At 38.8% G+C, this 23,072-nt stretch overlaps 1 protein-coding gene across 1 annotated transcript in view; it reads right to left on the bottom strand.

The window, feature by feature from the left end:
- Positions 1–23,072, bottom strand: part of LOC141462387 (potassium voltage-gated channel subfamily KQT member 1-like) — a 538,103-nt gene that overhangs the window by 420,096 nt on the left and 94,935 nt on the right. Inside the window, exons 11-12 of the mRNA XM_074148301.1 lie at positions 3,845–3,959; positions 3,327–3,341 (exon numbers count right to left, since the gene is read on the bottom strand). Of these exons, the coding sequence (XP_074004402.1) occupies positions 3,327–3,341; positions 3,845–3,959 (130 nt within the window). The remainder of the gene's footprint in view (positions 1–3,326; positions 3,342–3,844; positions 3,960–23,072) is intronic.

Raw genomic sequence — 23,072 nt, 5'->3', positions numbered from 1 at the left:
TTCTTTTTGTCACCAAATTCATACACACTTTGAGAGGTTTTATTTGCATTTTTGTTGCTTATGGACACAGTTCAAGAACTAGCAAGCTTACAGCTTATTCATTTTACAGACCTCAATAGCATCAGCTCTTTTCTCAAAGACCTTATGACACACATGATAAGCTGCATCAGATAGATAAAACAGCTCTGGCAACAATGGATAGGAGACAAGACTTCAAAAAAAAGCACAAACCATAGACTGCCACTTGCTTAATCAGTGCCATTTGAAGTAATATCTTGCCTCTTTCATTAGTAAACAATCTGGAATGGAGATATAGGAATTTGCCTTGTATTACTTTACAAACAAGTTTAATTCTATATGAGGTCCTCTGTCCTTCTGTCAGAACATCTGTGTGCATGCAGTAGGAAATTAGGAAGAAAGAGGAGCTTCAAGACATAACATCGTGGAGAAAGAAGTGGCTCTATGCACTATCTATGCACTATCATGTTGAATCAAGTTGGATGATGGGTCCATCTTCAAATTGTTTGATTTTATATCTTCCACCAAAAAAATCAGGTGATACAAAGTCCTAAGGTTAGCAAGAAAGAGCAAAATGATAAAAATGAACTTTCCAGTGCTAGAAGTGCTGGATCATTGGGCCAGTGCTGGATTTCCAGTGCTGGATCATTGGGCCAACATCAATGGTATGAGTTTCAACAAGGGCAAGTGCCAGGTTCTGCACTTGGGCCACAACAACCCCAAGCAGCGCTACAGGCTTGGGGAAGTGTGGCTGGAAAGCTGCCTGGAAGAAAGAGACCTGGGGGTTCTGATTGACAAGCGGCTGAAGATGAGCCGGCAGTGTGCCCAGGTGGCCAAGAAAGCCAACGGCATCCTGGCTTGTATTAGAAATAGCGTGACCAGCAGAAGTAGGGAGGTGATTGTGCCCCTGTACTCAGCACTGGTGGGGCCACACCTGGAGTGTTGTGTCCAGTTTTGGGCACCTCAATCCAAGAGAGATATCGAGGTGCTGGAGCGGGTGCAGAGGAGGGCAACGAAGCTGGTGAAGGGCCTGGAGAATAAATCATATGAAGAGCGGTTGAAGGAGCTGGGACTGTTTAGTCTGAGGAAGAGGAGGCTGAGGGGAGACCTCATCACTCTCTACAACTACTTGAAAGGACACTGTAGGGAGGTTGGAGGTTGGTGCTGGTCTCTTCTCACAGGTAATTAATGACAGAATGAGAGGGAATGGCTTCAAGCTCCAACAGGATAGGTTTAGACTGAACATTAGGAAAGAATTTTTCACAGAAAGAGTGGTCGGGCATTGGAATAGGCTGCCCAGGGAGGTGGTTGAGTCACCATCCCTGGATGTGTTTAAGAGTCCTTTAGATGTGGTGTTGGGGGATATGATATAGGGGAGAACTTTGTAGTGTAGGGTAGATGGTTGGACTTGATGATCCCAAGGGTCTCTTCCAACCTAGACAATTCTATGATTCTAAGTAACACTCTCAAGATTTAGACCTTCCCTAACGCATAACTTAATTTAGATGGTTACCAATACACGTACAAGACTAACCCTAAGGACCAAGCTAGTGTGCTGTAATGAGAGAAATATAATCAACTAGTTTATTTCTATGTTTCAAAGAACAGAGAAAATAATATTTTGCAGTCTCTCTATGCATTGATGGAGTTATCTTCTGACAATTTTTAAAATTGGGTGGGTAAATACATCAGGCAATAAGGTAGTCTAAGCATTTATTTAAATTTAGTTAAAAGATACTTATCAACTGATTGAAATTAACGTATTTATTTCAACTGTCACATTTGATTAATCTCTAACAACAACATTCTTATTCAACTTTGGACACACTAGAAGCAGCCAGTATAGAACACAACATAGCTCCACCCAGGTCAGCAACGACATCAAGTTTTTACCCCTGAGAGCCTGGGACAGAGATATTCAGCAAGAAATTTCAGACAGGTACAGAATTATATATTGAATGTGATGCTTTTGTTCCCTAGCTCAGGAGGTTGCATTTTTCCACACTTTTGCCAAGATCCCTGGAAACAAATATCATCCCAACTACCTAAAGGATCCAAAGCAGCTCTATTTCTATGGAAAGGTATGTTAAGCTCAATCTTCAAGCTCGCTATTTGGTTTTGGTTTTATTCACACCTTCCACCAGGACAGTATACCTTCTTTAAGCTTGCATGGATCACTAACATCAGAAATCCAATACTGGATGTATTAACCACTGAAACGTGAGAAGTGCTGCAACCCACTGAACTAGTTTGTCTTCACTCAAGATGCTTTCTTAAATGGTAGTATCACCAGTTTCCAACCAGCCCGATAGGTTTTGCCAAGCAACCACTTTAGTTACCGTCAGACCGATGCACACATGCAGATTGATGCAACAGATGTTCAAGGTAGCATGGCTCAAGGGCAGGAACTCTATTCTTCTGGGACAGTATCTGCCTTCCCACACAATGAAGGGAGTTTTGAAGACAGTATGGCCAAAAATAAAGGTTACCATCATCAGAAAACATCCCTCCTATCATCTGTCTAGCAGAGAGGGTTCCAGAAGAATCTACTGTTCACATTACAGAAAAAAACCTCAAAACATTACAGTTGTAGACCTGTTATTTCATGTTTAATAATCAATATAGCAGCTTTCAAAACTTAAAAAATGACCAGTTACTGGCTTTGAAATAAAGGTATACCATGAGATTGGTTTTGTAACCCATAATGCTTGTTGAAGACAAGGAAAACTTCGCTGTTTGGCAGCTTGAAAAAGTTAAGCTTGACTTCACAAAGCAGTGAAACTGTCATCATTGTAGCATACTATCAACTGTTAGATGAAAGTCGTATTTTCACTTACTTTGCAAACCAAGACGGTTCATCACATATATACACACCCCTTTGGCTGAATTCTACTCTTGGAAGAATTTTTGTCTAATTCATTGATTGCATTGTGACTCTAGGATGAAGATTTGTCACACTAGTTATCAAATGCATGTTATTCCCAAATGAGATAAAACCACTTTCCGTTACATAGCTCACTCCAAAGGTGGAGGCTGGGGGCGGGAGATGGGGGCAGGGAGGGCAGTGAACTAACTGGTACACAACTCCACAACACAAAACAAGATCTTGATGAACAAACAGAACAACTGTTTATTCTGTTCCAGGTAAACAAGCAGAATAAAAGTGGAACTTTTAATAGGAAAAAATAATATATGTATATTTCCCCATTGCAAATTCCAAGGCACACTAGTTTAAGGTGCAAAGCAAAAGCCATGCTGTTTTGGAAAGTTCACACACCAAAGCAAGTATAGCACACATGAAGACTTACCTGCTTATACTTCTGCTAAAAGACAAGACAAATAATCACACTAAATATATCTAATTTTCATGTAGAAGACATATATCAGACAAATACAGTGTTAACATCTTATTCTTTGCATTAAAAATGGCAATTTCATTTATGTTTTCAATCAATTCATACATTATTTGTACTAGGAGTGCTTTGGAGCTCAGACTGATTCAGAATTCTACAAAGTATAAACCTACCTATAAAACTCAGTCTCAGGAACTGTGCCAGCTGCCTTAAAAAGTAAAACAACAAAGACACTGAGACTGCAAGCCACCCCTTGCAGAGCAATGCTTCTCTTCCTAAGTGTCTGGCTACTTCCATTAAACTTCAAGCTAAACTTGCATTTTGTAGAAATGGTCGCATAGTTAAGTAAGATCAAACTCATAATCGCTTCAAGTGCAGCCAGCCAAAGAATAATACTGTTAATTCAGCAAGAAGTCTCCCTCACCATTAATGAGCATTTATATTATGAATGAAAAAGTTGTTGTTCCACTTACTGTGCCACATCGGATACAGCTGGCAGCGGCGACTCTTCTGATATAAGCTCAATGTCATCAGTGAAGCTGTTGTCTCGTGACATTTCTTGGGTGTTGCCTTCTAAACGTCTTTTTACTGCGCAAACAATCCAAAGAAATCACAATACTTTAGGGAGACAATGTATACAAGCTCTTTCCCTTGCTTAAGATTCATAGATTCATAGACTGGTCCAGGCCAGAAGGGACCTCCAAAGGTCATCTAGTCCGACTTTCCCGAAGTCAGCAGGGGCACCCCCAACTAGACCAGGTTGCCCAGGGCCTCGTCGAGCTTCACCTTGAATATCTCAAGGGAAGGGGCCTCAACCACCTCCCTGGGCAACCTGTTCCAGTGTTCCACCACCCTCATGGTAAAGAACTTATTCCTAATATCCAATCTAAATCTCCCCTTCTCCAACTTAAAACCATTGCCCCTCGTCCTGTCACTGCAGGCCTTTGTAAACAGACCCTCCCCAGCCTTCCTGTAGGCCCCCCTCAGGTACTGGAAGGCCGCTATGAGGTCTCCCCGGAGCCTCCTCTTCTCCAGGCTGAACAACCCCAGCTCCCTCAGCCTGTCCTCACAGCAGAGGTGCTCCAACCCCCTGATCATTTTCGTGGCCCTCCTCTGGACCCGCTCCATCAGGTCCATGTCCTTCCTATATTGAGGGCTCCAGACCTGCACACAGTACTCCAGGTGAGGTCTCACCAGAGCAAAGTGGCAGAAAGATACTGTGCGGTAGAATAAAGAAATGGTTCTAATATGAGACATGGCTTTCTTTTTTGTCAGAATCTGTGAAGTTGATGCTTATAACATATGCCACACAAAAATATGTATGTGCACATATATACTTCAAATACAAAGAAACCTCTCACAAGAAAGGCTTGACTTCTTTAGGATTGTCTCCCTGTAAGCAGAAATTCACCATACCCACAATTTCAATGTGGTCATGGCAAGAGAATTTCCTCAGTTAATGCCATTTGATACATATACTTCAATTTCTCTAAAACCTTTCTTAAAAAATTTATTGCTATTACCATGTAAACAGCATTGTTGCTTCAAGCCTTCTTTTTCGTCACTATATTCACCAGTGTTCAAAAATTCTCCCAGCGACCAGGGAAAAAGCCTTGGGTGTTTGAATGTAGTCAGCTCAGCAAGGGTGACCATGATGGATGCAGAGCTGTACTGCAGAGCTCAGCTTATGTTCCAAGCACAACAAAGCTGCAAATTTCATTACAGATAGGGAAGACGTATGATGGCCAATGAATGAAGGAGTTCACTCACGGGACTGCAAAAACCGGGGGAGTGGATCCAGCTCTGTAACTGACGAAAACTGATGTTTTAAAAAGCTCAGTACTCATTTCCATCAAGTACAGGGCTGGCTTCTTCCTCTATAAATGTGAAGTACAAGTGTACCTGCCTTTCTGAGATCAGCTGCATCAATATTGATAAACAATTTCTGCTTCAAGGTCTTTTCAATATCTTTTCCTATATTTATTTTGTTCAAAAATCTATGAAGTATATCTAGCTTAAATTGCTGTGATGTGAAATAGCATATTTTTTTATATAACTACTAGTGATCCTAACAGTTTCTATGGAAGCTCCCTATCTATTTTAATTCTGATCATTCTTGAAAGCTTGACACACATAGTTATGAGCTGGCAGAGTGAAATGGCTTGGAAAATACATAGGATGATGCATATAAATTCAAGGGAGAAAAAAAAAAAGATAAATATTTGTGGGATGGAAGGGGAAATCACTTAAATTAAGTTTCAAACAAAACAAGTAAAAGACAAGTAGCATCACTTGCATACACTGTAGTGGGTAAGAAGACAAAAACAACCTACGTGACAAAAATGAGAAAGCTTGCCTCCTAGAAAACTAAATTATTGAAATCTCAAGTTAATACTACAGCACCACTTTTGGCTGGACTACATTCCAGCTAAATACTAAAAAACATACAACACCAGAGCTTACTATTGGAAGAGCCATAGCATAAATGGCAAGGAGTGAAAATGAAGTCTATGGAATATAATTATAAAATGGCATAACTGAACACCGCTAAAGGACATAAAATTACAAAACTATTTTATTTACATCCGCTGCACTTAATCGCAATTAAACTATGTTTCCAGGAGAAAACCAAATCTTCCTGGCACTGGGAACATGAACTTCTGTGCTCTTCCAGCACTACTGAAACACTTTGATTGCTCTAGAGGAGCTTTGTTTTGTGAGACCTTCCAGTTCTGCACTTGTTTTGGTAAGACTTTTTTTCTGTAATAGAAGAACGTAGCCTTATTTCTGGACAAAGGATTGAGATACATAGATCCAATATTTGAAGTATTGCTTTGGGAAGCACACATAGATTTAGGAATAGGCTCCTTCAATCTGTAAAGAAGTAACACCACATATGATCACATTCGCAAAATTAACCTGGGGGAGTTTTGGCTTCAACTTCAGTAAGGTTTTCCCCATAGAAACCTAGCAGAATTTGAGAGTGAGCCAAAGGCAGAGTTAAGTCACTGTGCCCATGTAAGGCATAATCAAATTAAAAAGAAGACACTGTACTTCTATCAATTCGTACTACACAATGGACTGCTGAAACGCTAAGAGGAGGACCTAGTTAATTCATGGGGTTTTGCCTCCTTTATAGCACGGGATAGATATTAAAATTACTGCAATGCATTTGACATGGAAAGAAGTACGATTATATTTAATTTCTGTCATTTTAAATGTTTGGTCCATATTGCCTTATCAAACTTATCTCTCTCATCATACCACTGTTTGCAATCTATATCCACGGGTTCTTGAAAAAAAACAAAACCACAACCCCCTAATTGTTTACATTTTGCTTGCTAATTCCTTTTCTGAGAAGTGTTCACCACCACAATGGCTCTTTGCTCCATAACATGATAGTTATGGGAAAAGAGGGACAACAGTATCATGCCAGTTCTGAAACCTTCACTTTCTCGTTATTCCCGTTTGCGGGTGCTGTGCTGAGCGCTGCAGAGCAGCTCTGCTGTTACTGCAGGGGGTGCCTGGAACCCCTGCTTCTCTCACCATGGATCTTCTGCAGAGATGTGTAGAATATAATCCTGGACTTAATGTCCTCAACTCACGCTTGGCTACCTACGCAAACATGGCAAGCCTCTGTTCCTTCTTTATATAGGGTAAAAACATGCAAATTTTCTGTTTGGTGAAGACTTTGCTATGATAATCTGCAACAGTCTAATCCCACGCCCAGTACACATACAATTCATTCCTACAAGCATTTTGAAAAAGACAATGATGCGATTATGTACTTTATACAAACAGGAGTTCTGTGATGTATACTCCATAGTTCATTTTATTACGTGAATTGAATATATGCACTTAGCACCATAAAACTAAGGATTCGGGTCATGTCTCAAAGATTGCCTCCCTGCTTCCTCTCTCCCCTCCCACGCTTCCCACAGGGTCAGGTCTGTGGACAGAACAAGTTTTGCCAGTTTGGTTACAGACTAGATTTATCTCAAAAACCTGCCTCTAGATTATATAAGTATTAAGAGAAAGAAGAGCTTCTCCTAGAAGCGCTGTTCTCAAATATCAAGTTAAAGCAGAAATCACAGGTCTGAGGCTCATAGTATTTGGGTGGTGATATTATAAGATTCTTACTATTCTTGGAGCTACTTGACTCAGTTCAGGTTTTTGTTTTGTGAAGTATTAAGCCATCACAAGAGAATACCTATTTTATCACCGTAACCCTAATAATAAAAGCTATTTCATACTAAATCCCTTTATGCTTTTATCACCCATTATTTCTGTGTGTTCCTGCTTTAAAATATTAACCCATTAATAATGTTTTCAGGTCCACATACGCAAATTTTAATGTGAAGGGTAAATGCAAGTTACATGTCCTCTGTTCTAAATATTTTCTGCCCTTAAGGTGACTGTCAGAGTCGTAAGCAGTTATCGTCTTATTTGAAACACCCTTTCTGGAACCAACTCAGTTTCTGAACTGTCACTTTCCCTGAGTGAACTTCCAAAACTCATTTAGACAGCAGTGTTCAGTTCCAAATCAAAAATTCCTAAAATCCCACAAAAAGGAACAAAAATTCTTTTTTTAATGTCAGGAAGCCATAAGCTTCTGAGCAATGAAATAATTCATAATAATCATTCATGATAACACTTTCATTTTGAGGAAATGTGGAGCATTAAAATACATTCAACACATGGCAGTGATGCTTTCCAGAAATGAAACTCGAAGTTGTAAGGTCTAGCTACTACATATGGTAAGTTTATAAAATCTGCAGCTCAAGCCATAACAACTATATCTTCCCTCTCCATATTTATTTTAATAAGCTTTTCTTTTCCAAACTGACTTTATAGGAATGAATGCCTAATTTTTGTTGCCAGGAGGGGAGGCAAAGAAATATGAAGGAGAAAGAGAAGAGACCAGTGAATGCCGTAGACCTAGGAATCCATGAAACAGATCAACTTGTTAAATGAAACGGCAAAAGGAAAAGTTACGTTTCATATACCTCTATTTTTTCCATCAGTACCAATTTCTAAAATGGTGAGAACATACAATAAGCACATCAAAACATAACCCAGAGATATCTTTGTAGTGCTGCTTAGCTTTATCTAACCTTAGATTCCTTATCTATATTACACTAACTTCTGTCTTTGTAGTACAAGGAAAAAGTGAACTCAATTTACAACTGCAGTAGAAACTATGATTGCACGTGGTTACCATTACCTTGTTCATCCTCAAATAGGCAATGCCTACCAATACCAGGACAAGATAACTAGGAAGATTTTACACTATTCTCTTCTCAGATAAAGAAGGTGGGAAAAAAGAAAAAGCAGGTCTCTTCTATTGCAAATAATTCCAACTTACTGTTTTTATTAGGAGTTTTTTTTCATATCCACCAAAAAAACCCCAAACAAATATTTAAAGATAATTCATACCATTCCCACATAGTCTACTTTATAAAAGTCTGCAGAGAATTGCAATGGCTGCTTAGAGAATATAGAAGAGAACCAGCAGTTGCTACTCCCAGGAATACAAGCACAAAAGAACTCGAGTGAAAGGAAATGCTTGGCAAATTAAGCTGGCAAAACACCGGAACGTGGATAGAAATGGACGGTAAATTTGAGACAATTTAACATAGAACAGTTCCTGTTGCATGAATATTTACTCCTCAAATTGTCAAGTAATAGATTATGCGAAGACAATGCCAAGTACCTGGTGACAGGAGAGAACTCACAAAGCAGACGGATAAAGATGACCAGGAAAGCTGTAGAGCTGCGTGTAAAAAACAGAGGGCTGGAGAAGGGCCATATGGGACATAAAAGGTAAGCTAACCAGTGTTCAAAGCAGTAAAAAGATTAACATATAGAGAGTGCTGATGAGGATAAAGTCTTCTCTACTAGATGCAAGTAAAGGTGGGGTTTTTCTGTTTGTCTCAGGGTTCTGCTTGTTTGGTTAGTTGTTTTTAAAACAGAACATTATAAAAGACAGGCTTAAGAGACCAAAAGTAAATTCCAATCTATTCCTTCAGCGCCACTTTTAATCACTTTAATCCATTTCAATTATTCTTTTTCTTTCTTAGAACAAGGACTTCTTATTAGTGCTAGAAAAGCTATCCTATATAGAATAACTCTTAAATGAAATAACCTGTGAGAAAAAAGTAACAAGACAGCATTTTGAGAGATGTGTTTCAATCACTCTTATACGCTAAGCAAGAACTTAGTAGGAAAAATAAACTGACAACAGCAACAATAAATCCATTACAGGCTTCTTGATAATATACACAGTTAAAATGGAAATATACTCCCAATTTTTATTTTTTTACTGAATTCAGCTAGATCAGGCACATCATCAAAATTATGATGATACCTAGTGCACTTTAAGTTGCAATAAAACTTTTCTTTGTTAACAAAATCAAAAGAAATATTAAAACAAAGAACCAATTTTATCTGTAAATTTATCTACATGTTTAACAATGGGAAACAAAACAAGCTTATCAGCTTATTTACAGTAAGACCGACTAGATTTGTTTTCAAAAGTGCCTAAACCAAATTTTCCAGTACAAAAGTGACATCCAGTAAAATTTAATTTCCTAAATTCCATATGTTTTCTGAAAAAAAATCTGCTCTGCACACTTCATTGGCAGAGCATTTCATTGTTTGATTAAACTATTTCCATAGATATTATCACTTTAAAAACCTGTGTGTGCACAATATGCACTGTGGGTGACATATCACTAGGAAAAAAAGGAAAACCTCTTAATTTTGGTTCGTTCCCACTCTGTGGCACATCTAAGCCAAAAACCTTTGCTTTCTCTACAGTCAATGAAGAAAGGGAAGAGGAGGCATCTCTGAAGAATGACTGTCAGTCCAACAACAGACAATGCCATTATACTTATAATGCACATATCTTGATTCCACATGCAAGGCAGGTGGAATCAATCCAACCTAAAACTTGACACTAGCAGTTGACTGCCTACTGACTTTCAGATCAGAAGTTGTTAAAACACATTCTTATAACACCAGGCTCCACTACTCAATGTAACAAATGTCTATGAAGTAAACACATGATTTGTTTAATTTTATACGTTAGGCTGCACCTTGACAGAAAATCCATGGGATGACTATGTTTCCTTTATCCACAGGGAGGAACAACTTGTGAGATCACAGCATTATTTCCTGTCTTCTTTCTTGTGGCAGGAAATCCTATCACCTCACTGCTTGAAAGGCAGTATTTTTAGAGCTGTACAGAGAACCAACCTGTTTTGTGTCCTAGACTGAGGCATTTCCAAATACTTACTATCCTCAGAAAGAAAGGAAACTTAATGGCTTATGAAAGCCAGGGTGCCCATAAGTGTTTGATACCCGACCACTAGCCTGCCTTTAAAAACCTCTTCAATTTGCTATCGTTATTCATTTCAGCAGCCAAACGGTATTCAAGCTCATCTGAGCGGTCATGTTGGAAGAATATGGCCAAACATACCGTTAGCATAGAGTGAATAACTTCATCAAAGTTCTATTATGAGAGATTTTCTTCATTACTATTGTGGAACTAAAGTGTCAGGAGTGTACTCAGTACTAGTCCAAATAAGAAAGAGTTATTTTTATTTTAGTTTTCTATAAAAGTGTTAAAAATCTGAGCATCTGAAACTAGGATTTTAAATCCTTACTAGGTACTCAAATGTAAGCCATCTGCAAATGCCAAATACTCAGATTGTCCCATACGCGACTCTAAGAGCTACAAGTGCCCAGTACAGTTAAAAAAGCCAAGCCACTTTATATACCTAATTTTAGGCATCTAAATTTATTGTCATTAGAGACACAGCTGATACTGCAATTCTTGTACATTCTCCCTGAATTTGATTTTGCTCCCAGAAGACCCACAGATCCAGACCGAAATTAATTAAACAGTAGTTTTACAGCAGAAGAGAAATAAAAGAGCATCCAAATAAGTGAATTGAGAAATAATAACAAATTTGTATTTTCCGCAAATATATTTCTGAGTATATGCAAAAAGTGCCATGCCAGATTGCCGTGGTACTTAGTTACGTGTTCGGCTGCAAGTGTTAAAGATAAACTTCAACATCAGGTTCCCTGTGTATCTGATTTGAAACAATCAGCACTCAAAATGCACCAATGCTGACTTTATTTGTTGTACATTCTTTTGTTTAGATAAGCCTGCAGGCCAAATTACATACTGACTTACACCCCATGGAACCACAATCACTCGCTGCATGTCTAATGGGACAGCATGGAAACGGAAATGAATACCAGCACATAATTCAGAATCACAAAGGCATGTAGTACGGGGAAACACGCAGAGAGAAAACAATGAAATATATTTTTGAGTGCACATGAAGATGCTGTTACCTACCCCACTGCCTAAAAACTCTTATAAGATCTAACAGACAAGAAGGATGCAACGTATTCGCAAAAAAAAAACCCACCAAAAATGTTCTACAGCATGATAAACAGAAGTCTACTTAAGAAAAAGTACAGTCAGTGCAAAATCTACTTCTTTTCTTTAAATGAAACGTATCGGCTTAGAATATTTAGCTGAATATTTTGTATGAAATAACTTGTAGAGTGAGCAAACATCCATACCACTGAACCTGTGTAATGTTTGGCATTAACTGACAAGCAGGTTTGTTGAGAGATTCAGAGAAGTGGTCAGGGACCAATTGCACAAAGAGTTGTAAGTACCTCCTCATCCGCAGATACGACCTGTCAGAAGAGAACTGGAGATTAATGGAGCATAGTAGAGAAGCATGCAGCGTTGGTGCCACTCACTATCTGTTCAGATAGCAAGCTATGATTTCCATTGCGTTCAGTTCAGCCCCTTGCAAAAGCATTAAGTAAAGAAAGGATTTTCCTTGGCCAATATAATCTGAGAAAATTAATTATGTTTAAATGTCTATTGATTGTGCTGGGATAAAAGCATTAATGATCAACTGAAAACGTGAGAACAGGGAGCTAAGTTACAAATAAGAGCTAATAGGTAGCTAAGAGCTACCTATTTTAACTTTTATATTTCTCGTTGCATTATTCCCAGGATTATTTTACAGTTTTCCTCATGGGAATGAGCCACAACAAATCTAGAGGAAGCTGTTTTCAGTTCCTTGTCAGAATAGCAAGCTAAAGTTTGTTCCAAAACAATGGCAGATGTGATTTTTTTTGTTTGTTTGCTTTTAAACAGTGCTAAATGCATCTAGCTATGAGTGAGCTGTAGTCATTCCGCTATCGTCATTTGGTCATACTGCATGCTGGACAGTAATATAGGTATTTACAAGATGGTCAGGTATATGGTCCAACTGCCTGGATGCTCCGGCCTCCTTTCTCCTTACTTTCACAGGAGTAAGGAAACGGCATTTCAGGAGTATGTACAACTCCACCAGCCAGATACCTTTTTCCATGAGTATGCATAATGTGCCCCTTACTTGGAGGGGCTTACTTACTTACTTACTAGAGCCTCTACTTGGAGGACTCCATGGACTTTTTTCCTCCATCTTACTGAGCCAAAAAGACAAGGAGGCTAGAGAAACAGAAGGCCTACAGGGAACCCTAGAGGGTTTTCTCATTCTCAACCTGAATCATCCATAGAAATCTCCCATCTCTTAAGAACCAGGGTCTCTACTTGTGTATCTCGGGTAGTTTGCCCTTCCCAGGTTTATACGTGGATAGAGAAGTGAACATTGACTTCCTTATCTTAACATTTCTTCTCTCTTGTGCTCTGTTCCTGAAAAAAGTAATGCTTTTCTCCTTATGAAAGCTATTTCTCCGAAACATAAAAAAAAAAAGTATGCTTCTAAACACAGTCGAATGTATGTGGTTGATAAGGATGGTAATAAGGGGTAAGGTCTGGCAAAAAAGGTTGGAAAGCACATTTTCCTGGTTGGCTGGGGAAGAGGAACATGCAGAGAAACCCACAGAATGAAATGCACAGAAGATAAGAGTTCAGTTATTAAGTTATGCCACATGGCAGTAGCAAGAAGATTGTGACAGCAGGAAAAATACAGTAAATTACATCAATAGGAAAAAGAACATCTGTGTAAAGCAAAGCATCTACCTATCTTACCTAAAAACTTTCCAGCCCTTGAGGTGATCCTCCTTCAAGTGAGGACAGCAGGTACCTTATCTCCTCAAACACCTCCTAGCAAAAAAATCTATCTTGGGACATGTTTTAACATGTTTATGTTGCCAACTCAGCTGCATGATCGACAAGAAATCCCTATATATCCTTGCTCTCCTGTTTCTCTTCCTTTGCAGGTTTACTAGCTTAATACTGAACAGCCTTGCATTGAACATTTTCAATGACCGGGCGCATCTGCACTCACAGCTTCCTGCAGAGTAGCTCCAATTCTGCCAGAGTAGTTTATGTTTGCCATTTACACTTGGTGGCTGAAACACCACAGAATAAGTTGCTGACATCTATTGTCAGCAGTGAGCTACTTTTCCTGCACACGTTAGGCCTAAATGCTGCCACAGCTAGGCCAGGAGGAATGCGAACTGGACACCTTTGGGAAAGTATCCAACAAGACAAGTTGTATTTAAATGATGTCAAGAAAACAGTGTTTCTCAATATTCTACAGCAAAGTATCTTGACTCATTTCAACTTTGAAAAATATCTCTTTTTCTCTTAACTGAAGCCTCATTGTGTTTCCTTTCCTTATCTGAGACAATCCTTGTGCCCACAGGCATCTAGAACATGTTTCAGAGTTGGAGGTACCATCTGCAGCTTGTGAATATGTTAGATCATCGGCTCTCTATGACTAAATTCATGTCACCAATACTAATGCATTTGACTTTTTCAGGCTAGCAATACTTGACTGTTAGTTCAGTTATTCTGAAGAACAAAAAATACAGTAAGAGCAATCAAGAAAAATAAGACAAAAATAGCTTTGAAAGGGATCCTTCTCTGTGGCTTGGCTTTTTTTTTTTGCCCCCTAAAGGACAAGAAGAACTTGACCTTAAAACGAAACAATTAATAGTCAGTGAAATGTAATTTGGCAGCTTGTTGGCTCTGCAGGGAGAGCTCTTAACACATACAAACTCTTAGAATTACACATAGGGAATGTATCATGTAATATAAATATATAGAGTTACTTTCCATTATGGGATTCAGAACTGCTATTATAGTAAAAATGTTTATTTTAAAAAGGAAGTACAGTTTTAGTGTGGCTATTAAAAAAAATAAACCAGTCTGAAAACGTTTTTATTTTTCATGACTGTTAATGGTCAAAGCATACAAATTGCAATGACAGTAAAATTAGAAACATCTTCCGAATTGTTGTCGATGTTTTGACTCAGGAGGACACAAAACCCAATTATCATAACTACAGTGAAATACACCACAATTATTTGCTCATCTAATGCAGTTCTTTGCCCAATTGAATCCTTGTAGAACAATTCCCCATTGACTGGCAGTTCACCATGAATCGAAGACATAGAACTTTGTTATCAATCTGCTTATTCTGTACTGACCAGAAAAATGCTGTAAAGTGAAACATAATACTAGAGGAAATAATTGCCATATTTGTCCTAAAACTCAAAGCAAGTTCAGCAAAATAATCTGTAGCTATTGACAACATTCCATGGGAGTGTTCCCTTCCTATTTCAAATACATTCACTCTGAATATTTATTTGCTAAGTGTTGGATGCGAAGATTTTTAGGTAGGGCAGTAATTTGAGCAAAAGTCTAATTTACAACTATTAAAAAAGGAATTAAAAATAGCCATTGTTTTATGTACCCAATACTATACAAATTTTGAATGACAGACTTCAAATTATAGAATTTGAACTGTATGTTCTCATAACCACAAACCCACCCTATAAGTTATCTTCCAAGAGATGCTGCAAACCAACTGATTCTGTTTCATTTAAAATTTAATTCATGGAGTCTTCAACCATGCACTTCAGAACTCAATCAGTATGTGCATTCACTATTAATGCTACATTCCCACTTTCTCATATTGCTTATTCAGAATTTCCACTAGGAAATATTTAGAATATTTTTAAGTTCATCTTAAATTTATTTAATTACAAAGAAGCTGGTGAACTTTTGCTGCCACAACTAAAATGTGACTTTAATCCAATTTTTTGAGACTCAGATTATTAGCTTTAGAAGATCCAGCATAGTTAGTATTCTACGCTCCCAATTGCAATCAAAAAATTGTACATAACAAGGGAACAATGATGTTTATAACTGAGATACAACCCTAAGTTGACACATACCCTCAGTGATAGACTAAAGTCTTTCTTTACTGATGACATTGTGGAAACACATTTGAATGTGTCCTGTAGCTCTTAAGGCTTAGGGTGACCTTGATTTTCCTCTGGCAGCAGGCCATGATTTTGCTTGAAAAAAATCACAGTGACAGTGAGAACCCCTGACAGATGTAATGAGACATACAGCTTTATCGTGTGCCTTTCCCTTCTCTCCACCAAAAGACCTGGATGTAAAAGGGTGAAAAAGCTCACTCTCAAGCTCACCTTGTGCTTCTCAGCTTGACTGACCCACTCTCCCCATAAAACACATCTCCACGGAGCAAAGAGTGTTCCTCTTAAAGAGATGTGCAACAAAGCCCTGAAAAACAAAGAACTGCGAGAGTGCTACTAGTGCCATCGTTACTGAATACAGTGGTCAGTACCTTATGAACTGGCTGTAGCTTCTGCGAATCCCAAAGAGAAATCTAGCTGAATGCTGCATTTGAGGAGTGACTTGACTGGGATCATCTTCAGAGAAAGTAAATATAATAATAAAAAAAAAAATCACAACAGATATGTATTTTCTTACCCTGGGAGTCCCATCACAAGGCTTTGGTTCCATCCATGCTTCTTTAAGCTATTGATCTTCACCACATTGCTGAGGACTGAGACATAAATTCATCTTCGCCGTGAGTGAAAGCGACATGGCTCAGTTAGCAGCCTTACTGCCTTTAATCTCATGATTTATCAGAATCACCTTTTTAATATATACACATGGCTACAGATGTTGAATCCTAAACAGACGCAGAGGATAAAACAACTTCCATGCTACTGCCTGTCCGATCAAATATTTTTCCTTTAACTAAAAATAAAAAAAAAAGGGAAGTGCAATTTGTTTCCTACACATCACTAATGGTTTCAGACACAGTGTCAAGAGGACAGAAGCTACAGATGTGATTAGGACAATCTTCTTGTGCCACTGACTAGCTTAAGAAGTTCTGCTTTTTCTTGGTAGGCAAATCACAGACTACCCTTGCAGAATATTCCCTTCAATTCTCTTTGGCATAAAAGATTCCGATACCACTCGGTGTCTTAATTCAGTTGAAGAATCCAAATAGTGATTCCCAACTTCTATCCTCTGTCCTATGATATATGCTAGGATCATATGATGACTGGAATAAAAGCATCTCTAGAATAACTTTATTAGAGCCCTTTTTTAAAAGCTCACAGAATTTTTAAAATAAACTGGCAAACAAATTTTTAGCTGAAATAGGAGAGATTGCTCAAGACTGAACTTATCTTGGGGTGGGGGGAGGGAGGAAAAAATCAACCCTGACAAACATTTTAACTAGAAATACTGTTTTGTAATACATTTTAGACAGCTAAGGAATACTGTTTCCTTTTGAAAGAACACCAAATACTTGACAGCGTAATCACTACCTCGGACTTCCTGAATCACTTCAGCTTGATTTTCCCCACAGTAGATTTCACAAGCCTTTGCTGTTGCCTAAGTGCTAAGAAGGACCTTTGAGGCAAGCACTGTATCGCTATGCCCTGTGTCCAGTGGGTAGAGCCAAGAGCACACCTGACCTGAGCATGGCTACCATATTCTGAGCATGGCTACTAACACATTCACCATAGGGAAGCTGGGTTTTGAAGACAAGTAAAGGCACTTTGGAACAAAACTTTTTTTACTGCATTCAAAGACTAGGTAAAATAGAACGGGTAATCCTGCCTCTAACTTTGCCTTGGGCAAACACCAAATACACTGCCTACATCAAGAACATTTAAGAGTTCTCATGTGTTCATTCAGCAGCGGTTTGAAATTATAACCATTTTGCTTCATCCATTAAATGTGAACAAACCAGATGATTCACTAAGTATATTTTTGGTAAGTAAAAGCGGAGGGGTAGCAGGATCCCATGGTCGTTCAAATGCAAACATATACATACCATCCTGGAATAGTTTGCACTTTTGAACAACAGCTGAAACAGACAACACAGGTGGATTTTCCTAATATCAGGTAACAGCAGATCAGGACAAAGCACTGTATTATGTACTGCCTTGTCTCCAACAGAGGTAAAGAGCAGATGTAGGAGGACAGAACCAACGTGCAGTGCTAGCTTCACAGAGAACTTCCTGTGGTTTGCAGCTGTGAGACTTTCAAATCTGAGGTGGTATCTAAGAGTTCCTGGTGGGTTTTCTTAGTCAGTAAATTCATTCATGTGAAGTAGAGAATACATAAAAATTTGTTTACACTGATTTTGGTACAGATCTGAACATGCACTTGCCCAGTGAATGGAAAATTCATGCAGTAACCTCAAATACTTAATATTGCTATGGGGAAAAAATGCAACATTAGTGAAGCACCATGTCAAAAGCCAAGAGAGGTAGGATATAAGTAAAGTGAATTTTATTCCAGTAATATTACAGACTCTGGAAATGACAAAGGCATAGCCTAAGAGGCAAGTTACTTCTTTTGAGAGGATAATGTGAAGACTCTTCTTCTCCTGGTGCCCAGTGAGAGGACAAGAGGAAATGGGCACAAACTTGAATATAAGAAGTTCCACCTAAACATGAGGAGGAACTTCTTCACTTTGAGGGTGGCAGAGCACTGGAATAGGCAGCCCAGGGAGGTGGTGGAGTTTCCTTGACCAGAGGAAATGGTCTGAAGTTGGGGCAGGGGAGGTTTAGATTAGATATGAGGAAGAATTACTTTACTGAGAGGGTGGTCAGGCACTGGAACAGCCTGCCCAGGGAGGTGGTGGAGTCGCCATCCCTGGAGGTATTTAAGAAAGGTGTAGACGTGGCACTTCAGGGCATGTTCTAGTGCCTGAGATTGTTGGGTTGTGTCTGTTTGTGGGTGGGGTTGTGTGGTTGTGGGCGTTTGTTTTGGTTTGGTTTTGGTGTTCTGGGATTATTTTTTTTTTTGTTGTTGGTTGGACTCTATCTCAAAGGTCCCATCCAACCGAAAATATTCTGTGATTCTGTGATTCCTTCTCTGGAGACATTCAAAACCCACCTGGACAAGTTCCTGTGCAACCTGCTCTAGGTGGATCTGCTTTGGCAGGGGAGTTGGACTAGATGATCTCCAGAGGTCCCTTCCAACCCCATGTGATTCTGTGATTTTGACTCTGATTACATTTCTAAAGCAGTAAGAGCTAAGATTTTCATTGCCATTTGGAGTCCTGACATCATAAAGGTTACCAACTGTTGCACACAAGGCTTTTGGAGATTTGCTTTCAGACCCATAGGGAGAAATTAACATCTTGTTCCTCATCTCCCTTCTCCTCCCACCTTCCTTTACATTGATGATCTTGTGCAGCTACTTCCTCATGACTATGTTTTTCTACTGGGGAAGCCCTCCCCAAACCCATGCCTTATGTGTTGGCTTTCAAGCTATAAATGCTTTAGTGTTCTTTTATCCAGATTTGGATATGGTCCTTTTTCCATCTGAAAATAGGTTTAAATTAGGTTGAAGAACAAGTGAAGGGAAGACCTTGCTGCTTGGTTCAAAGTATGACCATTTCCAGCTTTTCAAAGATTATTATAACGATGATGTTTGCTAGCATGGCACAGAAGCACCTCTTTGACAAGCACTTGCTTCTCTTATGCCTACACCTTATCATCATTCTCATCTGATATTACAAGAGATTCACAACTGAAACTTTGTCACTCTCCTCTTCCACTCCAAAGTCCTTATAAATTGGCAGTCAGCACAACATACTCTGTAACTTACAGTTCAAGAGGTTAAATGAAAGCTGGCACCATGGAGGCAATTCAGCAGCATTATTTACCCTGAAGTATTTGTTCAGTTGCAAAAGGAACCGCTTAGATGAGATCACTGGAATAAAACAGAGCCTTTCTACAACAATTCCTTCATTTTTTCATGGCTAAGACATCAATTCCATTGGAGATAGTCTCATGGAATAAAGCCACATTTCAGCATTTGAGGTGGGATTCATCTGTGCTACACAAGGGAGGATGTGCAAAGCTAAGAAGTCCTATCTCCCTGCAGCATAGTTTCTTCAGATGGTTGGCAGAGACCCTAACAAGATAGACATTGGAAAAATTTCTTGGACAATTGCATGACCCCACTGCAGCAGCCTCAAAATGAAGGGAGAGAGACAGAAGACTGTCAATGGGTGATTGCATCCTATGAAGTGGGAACACACTAAGGTCCATTCAGTGCTGGGGAGGCCAGATACAGAGATGAAGAAGGTAGAAGGAGAGAGCATTAGAGGTCTCCTAAATAAGCCTTATTCTGAATTAAATGCCATAAAATAGGTAAACAGCAAACTTGTTCAAATTAATCTGTTTTTAGAAATTCCTCCTGACACAGACTTAATGGACCCCAACCTAAAGCGCCTTGCTCTCTGTAAGAGAGGTTGAAGAAGTATTTTCCCCTCAGACTGTTTCGTCTCCAGTCAGTCCATGCCTGGGTTTGGCATATACTACTGCATTGATTTATCTAGCAAGGAACATCTTTACCCCTTTAAGGAGACTTAAGCAGTCTGTAAATGTAAATTGAGGATTTTTACCGGGCAAAGTAATTCCCCATAAAAACACATCACTATCTTACCCAAGTAGATCTCTATCAGCTAAAATTGATGTCATTTGTGTGACATCTAAATAGGCCTACTGTTTTATAAATGTGATTTTACCTTACTCGAAAAGGTACAACTGCAGAACTTCCAGAGATACCATTTCTCCAGCAAGAAAAGGAAAAATCCTTTTTAATACTGATATTTTATTACACTAAGGCAGGTTTGCGTACTTTTGCATATACTTTCTGTTCATCAGGCTGTATAAATTCATCCCTGTAAACCTTAAGCTGCCAGGCCCCCCTGTACATCGAAATCTAGTGCACGTTTTCTCTCTCTCTTTTACAAGGTTACAGAAACGGCAGCTAATCTGAGCCCTTCAAATAAACAGCAAGAGAAACTTGTACACTTCTATCTAGGGCTGCCGGCACGCACTTGCTTCATGATGGCTCACTCAGCACAAACTAATCTAGGATAGATTCAGGTCAACCTGACCTGAAATGGATCTTAATTGAGTTAGTACAACCAGGTCTAGAGTATCCCATTGCCATGGTCTGATTCACCCCATTAAAAACGGAATGAAAAAGCCACTAGCAACAAATACTGGCATTATGCTGCTTAAGATTTTTTTTGAAAACTGGAATCAATTTCTGATCACTCAGCATAATATAATACTTAAAGGAACACAAATGGATCTAAAGGGTCAGAACATGGTCACAGTTTACGTACCCGTGAGGCAGATTCAGGACCAGGTCGTGTGCAAGCCAGAATTCCTAGAATTAGTTATCAGAATAGTATTACAGATGCCCTCCCCATAATTCACCTATCCAAAGATGAAAAAAATATTCCTCTCCTTTTACAGTGGAGTTTTTAAGTCCATGCCAACTACACACAGTTCTCTTGTTGGTGAGACCACATGCTACGGACGATAGCAAGAATGGAAAAGAGGAAACCCAGGAAATTTTTTCCTTGATGGCGGATTGCCACTGCTGGAAGATGCTCAATACAGAAACAATACATTATTAAAATAATAAAGAGTTTAAAAAGCCATCAAGATTTCTTTATATTTCCAAGATGGGTACTTCTCTGCTGCATTGAGTAGCACTGATCACATCTCTATTTTTTTATAATACAAGACAGGAAGGTTCTATATAGGAGTCTTACCTACATTAGCATGGAAGGAAAAGCAAGCGAACTCCCTAATACAGAAAGTAAAGCAAAGAGGAAGGGATGTCCAAGGTAATTCATCACCTTTCCCCCCAAACCTCTGTGGGCCTCACCCCAGAGGAATTCCCATAGAAATTATTGCCAAGTCAGCTGGGATATTCACTGGAGGAGAACACTAAGGAGGAAGAGCTTTTCCCAGAGATTTTTTTTTTTTTTAAATGAACCTCTTTGAAAGTGAGTAAATGTATGTCCCCCTCCAAGTGAACAGGACTTATATTAAAAAAGAGTATATGTTCCAGTTTTGCCAGCTTCCCTTGTGATGAAAGAACGTATTTTTCCACACAAAACATTGCTTATATGGAAAAAGAACTGATGCATTTATCTCCCACTGAGTGGCTTTTTAACAATGGATAGTAATACTGGATAAAATGCAAACCAACTCAGTGATTCCTGCAGTATTATTTAACTGAAAAGTCGGCTGAAAAGCAGATATCAATAGCTCACTATAGAAGTCAAACATCCTAATTCTGCAAGAAAGACTACGAATTTTAAGCAAAACTACTCATAGATCACAGGCAGAAGCTTTTTACATCCTCAAAGTTTTCTCAAAATTCAACACTGCATTCTGTCAAAACCAGTAACAAGATCAAATTGTTTTATCAGTTGCAGTCAAGCAATGCTGAAGAGTTCAGAATTTGGCCCAATTTTAATCAATACAAATAAGCAGTCTTACTCACTTAGAAATTTATTAACTCTGATCGATGGATTTCGTACAACAGCTGCACAAAAAAAAAAAATCAATGAACAATGCAACTTATACAGAACATTGCAAATGTTTGTTCATTAGGAAATTACTGTTGCTTCCTCTTTTCTTTCCAAAAGATAACAATATTGCAAAAGATTGTTTAGCCAAGTACTCTAATGCTAAAGGTGCACCAGTTGTATGTACACAGCAGATTAGTGGACACTCCAAATTGAAGGGGAATCAGTTCCAGATGTTTTCCACTGATTAAATTTAGCCCAAGCAAGGTTAAGTAAATGACGAGCAGCTGCTTTTCTTTTTTGCAATAGTCATGAAAAATACTCTTAGAGTTCTGACTACCTCTAACTGGCAGACACATGGTACAGTACCTATTTTCCTAGGTTTTTATGATTAACAGAGACTATGGACAGTCTTCAGAGCAACATTCTTTTCACCCCCAGTCTGTTAGACCTTATGCAGATCAGAACTAACAGGAAGAAGCTCAACAATAAGAAAAACCATACCTCTTTGGAATGACTCAATTATACATACCCACACAACACAGAGATTCTCATTGTATATACTACTTTTTACTGGAGTAAGTAGAAATAATATAGGAAAATGTTAAAGTGTCACTAGACCAGCTTATAGCTCAGTGCAATACTGGCATCACCCTAACGATCACTCCATCTCAAACAGGACAGCAAAGCGCATTGATATCAGGTTCTCCCACATAACATGAGAATATCAGAAAGAAAAATCACAGCCAGCAATAGGCGCAGCAGCTATAAATGAAAAATTATTCAAGTGCGGAAATTCACAACATAATAGCAAACAAGACCACTTTAAAAGCAGGGATTGCCTAGCTATTCCTCTCTGAAGAGTTCTTAAACTTTTACTTGGAAAAAACCAAAGATCATTGATTGGAATGTCACAGTTTTGACCATGTGCAGAGGTTGAAACAAGGCTTTATATCTCAGACTTCTCTCCTTCTACTTAGACATACAGTGGGCTGGTTTTTTTTGGTTTCTTTTTTTTTTTTTTCCC

Source organism: Numenius arquata, chromosome 1 (assembly GCF_964106895.1).
Source record: "Numenius arquata chromosome 1, bNumArq3.hap1.1, whole genome shotgun sequence".
Classification (NCBI taxonomy): Eukaryota; Metazoa; Chordata; class Aves; order Charadriiformes; family Scolopacidae; genus Numenius; species Numenius arquata.
Note: the sequence above shows the minus strand (reverse complement) of the source record. Positions and strands in the feature narration are given on the sequence as shown.